The sequence below is a fragment of the Rhamphochromis longiceps genome, linkage group LG20 (genome assembly GCF_057381845.1).
Source record: "Rhamphochromis longiceps isolate RC_006_pf linkage group LG20, R_longiceps_female_GT1.1, whole genome shotgun sequence".
NCBI classification, from domain to species: Eukaryota; Metazoa; Chordata; class Actinopteri; order Cichliformes; family Cichlidae; genus Rhamphochromis; species Rhamphochromis longiceps.
The window spans coordinates 18514389-18523434 of record NC_140576.1 but is presented as its reverse complement, the minus strand read 5'-3'; the positions used below and the strand labels follow the sequence as shown (position 1 = coordinate 18523434).

Here is a 9046-nt window from a genome sequence, read left to right as displayed (position 1 = left end):
TTTATTGAAATATCTCAAATGAAAATAATAATAGCAAATTAAAAACATCAAAACAGCCATGTGCATCAGTTATTAAACTTAACATTTATAATTTATCAACAGTTGATCAATTGTACATTCTAATACAGTATGTTGTGTGCCAGTGTCACAGCATCAAGGGGAATTTTAGTTTAATGAAGAGAAAAGCATAAAAAGGTGCTGTATATGAAGTAAGGACACTTGTGTGTTAGTTAGTTGTGTGTCTTTCAATCTAAGTTAATATTTGTGAGTCTAGCTTTGGCGCGTATGCTGCTCATTTCCATTTTTGGTGGGCGAAGCCATGGCAATATAAAGCTGAGCGCATCATTTGTCTGTCTCACTCTCAAGTCATGAGCTGTGGTGACGATGTGGTTCCTCCTCCTGCTTCTCCACCTTGCTCACATTGAGCTGGTGATCTCACAAGGCAAGTTAATTCAGTTTATTTCATTCTGAACAGTAGTAATATTGTTAATTGTTGGTACTAATTTGAATTTCTCTATATGACCGTGTGTGTGAATGCGTTAGAACTGAGTCCAGATGTGATCCTGAATTTGAACCAAAAAACCCCCCAAAACAATCAATGCAGTACTTTTGTGTAAAATTCAACTTAGGAAGAAATCCTTGAAATACCTTTGAAATATTATTTATATTTTAAAATACACCCATTCTCTCGGGTCAGGGTCGCAGGAGCCTATCCCAGCTGTTTTAGGGCGAGAGGCAGGGTACCCCCTGTGCAGGTTGCCACCAGTCTGTCACAGGGCAAACATATAGAGACAGAGAACCATTCGCACTCACAATCACACAGGGCACCTATGACTCTCCTTCTCTCATTTTATTTAAAAACTATATGTAAAATTGTTTTATTTATAGCAGCCTTTTCAAGGTGTGGAAGAAATGTAACAGTTCAATTCAAGTGTATGTCCAGATTTCTGTTGTGATTTTTTTTAAATCAAGACTTTTCAAGTGCAAACTGGGTTTTTCTGTCAAAAAAAAAGTCAAGAAAAGTACAGTATTTACAAAGAGCTCAGTGACAAGAGGCACGTGTTAGAGGAGGGAAGTCCGAGATTTTTGTGACGGATTCTGCAGATGCAGGTGCAAAATATAGTCAGGACAATATTGAAATTAAGAACACAGGCTGATTTTGTCCTGAAATGAACTGACTGCACCTGTGTTTAAAACAGTGCAATATTTGTAAATTAAATAAATAAAATAAAACTAACCACACCCATCAGCATGCCTCCGAATTGTACTCGCATGCTATTTTGGCCCATTAGCAAATTTAGCCCTCGCTGGAAATCACAGTGGTCCAGTGGTTAGTACTGTCACTTCACAGTGCGAAAGTGATTCAAATCCAGCCTGGGGCCTTCCTGTGTGTAGTTTGTCTGTTCTCCTCGTATCTGCATGGGTACTAAGGGCTTAGTTTAATTGGTAATTCTTAATGATGATGGTGAGTGTGAGCATCAGCGGTGTTCTGTCTCCATGTGTTAGCCCTGTGACAGACTGGTAACCTGTCATGGGTGTACAATACCCTTCCTCTTAATCTATGCCATTTACAATAGACACCCCATATGTTAAAAAAATATAAACCACTGTGGTTTTTCATTGTTGTTTTTGTATAAATCTGCTGAGGAATGATGATATTATCCTAAAGAAAGACATGAAGGGATTAAAAAGATTTGTAAAAAAAAGTGTTTTTACCGATATTCAGATAAAAAACAAATAAACAAAAGACATTTTAAACTTACAACTTTAAATATTTACTTTGCAGTTCCCAAAAGTAAGTCAGCCATGAAAAAATCATAACAATAATAATAATTTGCTGTATAAACCTTGTATGTTCCTAGCTGAGGACAAACTGATTCTAAAAAACAAAGGAGGCTACCCATGTGAAGGCTACCTTGAAGTCTACCATAACAACATATGGGGTTATGTTGGGGATACACACTGGGACAAGAACACTGAAAAAGTGGTTTGTAAGAGCACTCACTGTGGGAAACCTGTGGAGAACTCAGTAATAGATACTGTTAAGCCTTCTGAAGACAGACCGATCTGGCTCAATGAACTGAAGTGTGAAGGACACGAGAGCGCTCTGTGGAAATGTAAACATCCTGGTTGGAAGTCCAGCTATTACTCAAAGCTCACAGTGAAAAAACTTAAGTGTTCAAGTAAGTTTGTTAGATCTTTCTTTCTCTTTTTTTTCTGGGGGTGGGGGGGAGGTGGGGTGGGGGTGGGGGGGTATTGAAAGTACTGACAAAAACTGCAACTTTAAAAGCTTAAACTCTTCGCTAAAAGTTGTTAAGAAAATTAAGAAAATGAACTGTATTGGAAATTACTTGATAGGATCGATTGTGGTGTTTGTTGTTTTTTATCTGTATTTATATTTGGCTGGTAATTGAGTGCGTTCCTCAAGGTAATATCACATTGAGCCTGGATAGACACAAATGTGCTGGAGCTGTCAAGTACTCCATTGATGGCAAACCTCCGGGTTACTTTTGTAACAACAGCATTGGTATGTATTTTCTTTTTGCTAATCTTCTATGTGGCAGAGCTGTTCAAATATTGTCAACATTTCTCTCTCAATTTGATGCTATAATAATATTTTATTGCTTTTCGAAATGTTTTGGACTGTTTTAATTCCTCTCTTAAAAAGGTGAAAAAGAAGCCAGGCTTCTGTGTAAAAATCTCGGGTGTGGTGGACTCAGAGAAATTCTTCCCTCAGAGAGTATGGTTAGTGATAATTTCTGGGACTCATCAAAGATGAAGATCGATTGTTCAGCCTTTAAAAATGCAGATCCAGATCATCTGTGGCAGTGTGTGAATGGCGAACAGGACAATTCAGCATCATGCAAACCTGTTTCTGTCATATGTGAAGGTAACACACACACACACACACACACACACACACACACACACACACACACACACACACATATGGTGAAAGTGTTTTTATGAACAGGTTATACGAGACTGCAGCTCAAAGGAAACCAGTCAAATGTGTGTTCTGGGCAGCTGGAAAAAGAAGAAAATAACAACTGGGTACCTGTTCAACAGGACAACTTTGATTTTGATGTGTGCCAGCAAATGCACTGCGGTAACTCTCTCAGCCCAAACAACAGCACAAACAAAAACCTTAATGTGACATGCACAGGTAATTCAACACATCTATATTCCAACACAAACAACTTCCAAGCAAACACTTCACACTGTGAAACTGCTCTCTCTCTCTCTCTCTCTCTCTCTCCCTCTCTCTCTCAGATGAAGTTAAAGTAGTTCTGAAGGGCTCTGGTAAAGACAGCAAGTGCTATGGTACAGTTAATATTGAAGTGAAAGGTTCAGTTAATCCTGTGTGTGCCTCCACCTGGACTAAAACTGAAGCTGAATTGGTCTGCAAGGAGCTTGGATGTGGGGAAGTGAGTGTTCAAGTTTAGTCAACATAAGTTACCTGTTGTTCTGATACATGGATACTGAGTGTATCAGAAACTGTCCATACAGCAGTGCTATGGACTTTATTGTAATTAGTGTACTAACGTGCACCATTAATACTGAATGCACATGAAGTAAAAGCTGCTGGAGATGATAACAATATTATATATTTCTTTGATGGCACAAGAATATTAGTGATCACCATGTAGCTTTTTCTCCTCAGTATAGTTGGATTGATGCTTTTTTACAGGGTTGCAACAAATGTTTATTTTGTGAATTTTAATAATCACTTGATTTGATCAACATGGCATTGTTTGAACCTCAAAATAATTAAAGCAGGGGTCCCCGACTCCAGGCCGGTTTTAGATCTCACCTTGAGTCTACACACCTGAATCAAATGATTAGTTCATTACCAGGCCTCTGGAGAACTTCAAGACATGTTGAGGTGGTAATTTGGCCATTTGAATCAGCTGTGTTGGATTACTGACACACCTAAAAACTGCAGGACATCGGCCCCCGAGGCCTGGAGTTGGAAACCCTTGATTAAAATAAATGAATTAAAATTAAAAATGTTTAAAGTAAGTTCAACAGTTTGAGCTCCTAATCAATCCAACCAAACAAGTGGATGTTAGTTTTATCTGTACTGTTTGATAATTTAAGTTATTCCACTGTCTGTGATTTATATTTATTCACCACTCTTTTTTCCCCAGGCTAACAATATGCAGTGACTCGTTGTCTTTAAATCAGTCAGTGTTTTCTGTCTGTCAATGAAATAAAGCAAACTCATAAATGCTCTGTTCTAGCTGATTTATACTAAAGTCAAACGTCAAAATTCAAGAGGGATAATGGACCGTGTGAGCTGCAAAGGCAGCGAGTCCTCACTGTGGCACTGTCATTCTCAGCATGGCAAGAACATCCAGTGTTCAAACCAACCTTATGTGGTGTGTTCAGGTGAGATACAGCAGTGGAAATGTACAGAGTGGCTGCTGATGGCCTTTGTCTGCTTTTATAATGGGATTTTAAATCCTGCAATAAATTCTATGTCGAGAGAGAAAATGAGTTACTTCATTCAGTGAAATTGTGACATTGTTAAATTCTGATTATATTTTTCCCAAAATGTGTTCAGTAAGAGTTTAATTTAATGTATTTATTCTTTTTGTGTTTCGTGGCTGATAAATCTCTTATTGTCGTGGTACAGACAGTGTGGAGGTGAAACTGGCAGATGGTCCTGGAAGATGTGCTGGAAGATTGGAGATAAAGCATGAGGGCCAGTGGAAGAAAGTTCCTGCAAAAGAATGGACAGAGGCTCAATCAGCAGCTGTCTGCAAACAACTGCAATGTGGGGAAAAAGGCAAAACTGAAAAGTTCAGTCAGGGTTCTGGTAGCTTCCTGTCAATAACGTGTCCGAGAAATAAGAAGATATCAAAGATATCTGAGTGTTTAACAGAAAACTCAAACAACCAATTTTCGGATCGGGAAACGGAAGCAGCTGGAATCACCTGTGAGGGTGAGTGTTATTTTTTTTATTTCTCTGCCCTTCAGTGACATCAGCCGGAAAAACGGTTTCCTTTCTTAAAGGAAGAATGTTTGTATCTTTGGCTTTTTAATTGCTTAACACTGATTATATTGGTGAAGTTTGATCAAAACGGGAAATACTAAATTATTACTAATATACGACAAAAGCTTAGAACCAGGAAAAAGCCATTTTCGTTCATCGATGTGAGGCAGAAGAAAAGAAAATGCGTTTTTTCCCCTCAGCTTATTCTTGACCTCATTCAGGCTCAAGAGTCCTTCTATACCTACAGTTTAATACTTGCAAACTAAGAAACGGATTTTTGTTAATCTGTTTTGATCAGAAAAGTGAAATAAGACACTACAACTTTCATTGATCATGCCATATTACCATTTTTTCTTTAACATGCTGCCTTGACTTTTTACTCAAATGTAATTTACAAAATTATTTTTTGGAAAGTCACATGCTTCTTAAGGAAAGTCTTAAAGCCAATGCCCATTTTTTTCTTATAAAGAGAGATAAAACTGAGTATATTTTAATCTTATAAATATTAAATTGGCCTCCAGTTAAATCTTTACTTGATAATTATTATAATTAGTGTTCAATAAGGTGACCCCGAATAACCACTTAGTTATGCTGGAATAAGCCCAGACTGTGGTATATCTCCATTCAGCTTCTTTCACCAAGTATGTATTTATGCACCACTTTCCTATTTTTGTGTCTATGTCTTTGTGAACCACTGACCTTTCAACAGGTAGACGACCTGCACAGCCACTTACTGTATATCATGTTTCTCTCTTTGTGTCCATCAGGTCACAAGGTGGTGTTTTTAAGTGGAACCTGTTCTGGTCACGTGGGGATAGAGCATGGCAGAGAAATCTACTGGCTCTCTGGGTCTAAAGAGACATGGAACCAAGAGTCTGCAGACACAGTGTGTCAGCAGATGCATTGTGGGAACGCTTCCAGGTTTTCTTTCAATTCTAGGGCTGATATGATTAATAAAGTTTGGAAAAACTCTTTTAGCTGCTCATCCAGAAAAAAGTCTCTTTTTGAGTGTAGCCGAACTACACCTCTGCCTCCTGACCACCATAATTCTACTGCCTATGTGAAATGTTCAGGTAATGTGAAATATGAAGGAGTTAAAGTATAAAACTAAGAATAAGGTCATTATGGAATTGATTTATTGTGTCACAGAAGAGACAATTTATTTATAACAGACTTTACCTTTTAATGTCCATAGATGTACATTCACCTCCTTGTTTTCTCTCAATCAAATTTCTACTATTTTCTATTTTTTCTGAAACCTAGCTTGGTCTAAGAAGTTGTGAAATATCTGCTGATACTAGTTTCCTCTTAAATTTAACTTTTTCATGTCACAACAGGAAATATTGAGATGAGGTTGACGAACAGCTGCTGGGGAAAAGTCAGGATTCATGTAGAAGAGAAAGAAGGAGATATGTGTGCAGACACCTGGACAGAAGACAAGTCTGTGAAGCTGTGTGAAAAGCTGAACTGTGGGACGCCCATAAAAGCCCACAACAGTCCCAAAGATGGTGATATCCTCTTTAAGAGTTTACACCCGACAAATCAGACTACTGACCTGACACAGAGCATCTTTGTCAAAAACCAGGACAATGATAAGTCCTGTAAACAAAAACCAGCCTATGTTGTTTGCTCAGGTAATTAATTGTTTTTTTTAAAAAAAACAAACTATTTTTAGATTGCAAACATATAATAAATGTTGTGACTTTCCTTGGCAGAATGTTTCATTTTCAACTAATTTGCCTCCTTTGGAAAAAATTGCCAGTTTTATTGTTGCAGTTTATTGGATTGTTGAATTTTTGTCACTAAGTTACAGGATACCAGAATTTAAAAAACAAAAAGAGACTGATTTTTGCTTTAACATGAATCTGTTTTTAAATATTCCTTCAAATCCTTTTTGTGTTAAAGAAGCAAATTTGAATTTTTCTGAAGTTACCTTTTCATCTTTTCACTACGACTATGATGGATAATTAAAAATAAAGTGACAACATTACTAATTTGTTTCAGGTAGTGTCAAGCCCAGATTTAGCATTCCCAGTTACAAATGCTTTGGAAACGTAGAGGTGGAGTATGAGGGGAAGTGGATCCCTGTGTGCGAGGATGCTCTCAAAGACACTAACAATGGAAACACCATCTGTCAGGAGCTTAAATGTGGTGATGCTGTGGAGACTCTTCCCTACTTTGGACCTGCACCAGCAGAGAAATTAGCCATTTCAAACCTAAACTGCATTGCAAATGCTAACAGTCCATTATCTGCATGCAGCAGTATTACTGCTTCTACAGCTGCCTGCAAACACAGTGGCCTCCGATGCTCTGGTGTGTATAATGATCTTTGTGTCAGCAGTTTCTGAATTATTCTTTGCTCCTTCAGCCTAATTTTAAAATAAAGGCTTTGAAACTGAATTGAAATTGAAACAAACTGAGACTAGTTTGTATTTCAGAAAAATGTTGAGATAAAAATAATGCTGCGTTCAAACTTTGACATGCTCGCCTTCAAAGGTTACTTTTAGTGAAATAAAGGGTAGAATATTAACATCCTCACCTCCATTAATGATATTTGTTCTACTCAGTTTTACTCTTTTCTTTTCTGCTTGTTGTCCATGTCACCAGTACGGCTCTGCCACACAGTCTGACTCACTTAATGTCTGGAATCAGCTGGAAACAGCTGGCCTGTGCAGTCTGATGGTTATAGAAATATCGCTGTCATCAGTTGTCATCTCTTTGTTATCACTCTATAAAATCATTTTATTTACACAGCAGTCAGAAGGGTAGCTAAACTTCAAAAGTGTAAAACTTTAAGTTGATGCAGGATCATAATGTCATTTCTGTGTGCAGAGTGTGTTATTTATATCATTCAGATCCTGTTGGTTACATCATGTTTTGTGAACTTTTTATTTCTCTTGTCTGTCTCAGAATGGAGGACGATGGTACCTGACAAAAAGGCCTGTAGTGGAACAGTGTTGGTTCACTGGAGACAGGGACTCAGTGCTGTTTCCAGAGAAAACTTCAATGAAACTGAGAAGGAAAAGCTTTGCCAGAATATGGACTGTGGTGGATACCAATCAACAAATGAAATCCACCCCCAAACAATTGAAATAGATTCTTTTTGGAACAAAAGCTTCAGCTGTGGTGAAAATCCAGGAAGCATTTGGGAATGTGAAAATAAAACCACACCCTCAAGGAAGGAGCCCGTCTTTATTGAATGCAAAAGTAAGATTTATATCAGCAGGACTGATCTTAAATGATCACAGACTTTTTACATTTGCACTGGAAACACTGAAGAGTGAAACAAGACACTCGGAGTGTGAAGGAGAATTATTCCAGATACACTGGATAAAGTAACAAACCAAAGCTAAAAGTGTTAAATGAACTATTTGATTATGGACTTGTGCTTCATATTTTGACTTTGCAGTGCAGAGAAGATTAACTGATCATTTCTACCTCAGTGCTTTATGTCTTTATCAATACTTGACTGCAGTGTTTATTGCTTTCCTTCCCAGAGGAGCCCAATGTCAGCCTTTCACAGGGCTGCCGTGGGGAAGTGAGGATAGATGGCGTTCCAGTGTGTGCTAGTAACTGGGATCTATTCTATGCACACAAAGTTTGCCAAGAAAAGCTTTGTGGCAATGCTGTCTTTATTGAATCCAAAGCTTCATCAAAGGGTTCAGGTAACATTTACCATGTCAGCTGTGAAAAGTACCATTCCATCATTGGCCAGTGCAGGAGGACTAAAGGAAAGTGTGACAAAAATGTGGTGTTCATTACTTGTAGTGGTAAGTGTGAGTCCATACACCTCTCTTTCCATAAACTCATCCCTATATACAGTACATACATGTATGTCCTCTCTTAATTCTGGTAGTATTTTAATTCATTATCTTGGGATAATTTTTAGGTATTTATTTTATAAAACAGAAGATTATTTCTTTAAAATAAAAATGACATTGTCAAGCTCATTATAAGATAGTGAAGCTACAAATAATTTGCATTGCAAACCATGACACTTATAGTCTGGCAGGTTCTGTCCAGAAATCTGAGTTATTTGTTGAAAAT

At 37.7% G+C, this 9046-nt stretch overlaps 1 protein-coding gene across 1 annotated transcript in view; it reads left to right on the top strand.

Moving 5' to 3' along the window:
• The first annotated feature begins 379 nt into the window (after window positions 1-379).
• The window catches only part of LOC146645180 (scavenger receptor cysteine-rich type 1 protein M130-like), a 9768-nt gene continuing 1101 nt past the window's right edge, over window positions 380-9046 (top strand). Inside the window, exons 1-13 of the mRNA XM_085394301.1 lie at window positions 380-442; window positions 1863-2183; window positions 2429-2527; window positions 2669-2890; window positions 2975-3166; window positions 3274-3428; window positions 4245-4392; window positions 4640-4948; window positions 5767-6072; window positions 6337-6633; window positions 7004-7312; window positions 7910-8206; window positions 8497-8769. Coding sequence (XP_085250427.1) covers window positions 385-442; window positions 1863-2183; window positions 2429-2527; window positions 2669-2890; window positions 2975-3166; window positions 3274-3428; window positions 4245-4392; window positions 4640-4948; window positions 5767-6072; window positions 6337-6633; window positions 7004-7312; window positions 7910-8206; window positions 8497-8769 — 2986 coding nt within the window. The 5' untranslated portion in view covers window positions 380-384. The remainder of the gene's footprint in view (window positions 443-1862; window positions 2184-2428; window positions 2528-2668; window positions 2891-2974; window positions 3167-3273; window positions 3429-4244; window positions 4393-4639; window positions 4949-5766; window positions 6073-6336; window positions 6634-7003; window positions 7313-7909; window positions 8207-8496; window positions 8770-9046) is intronic.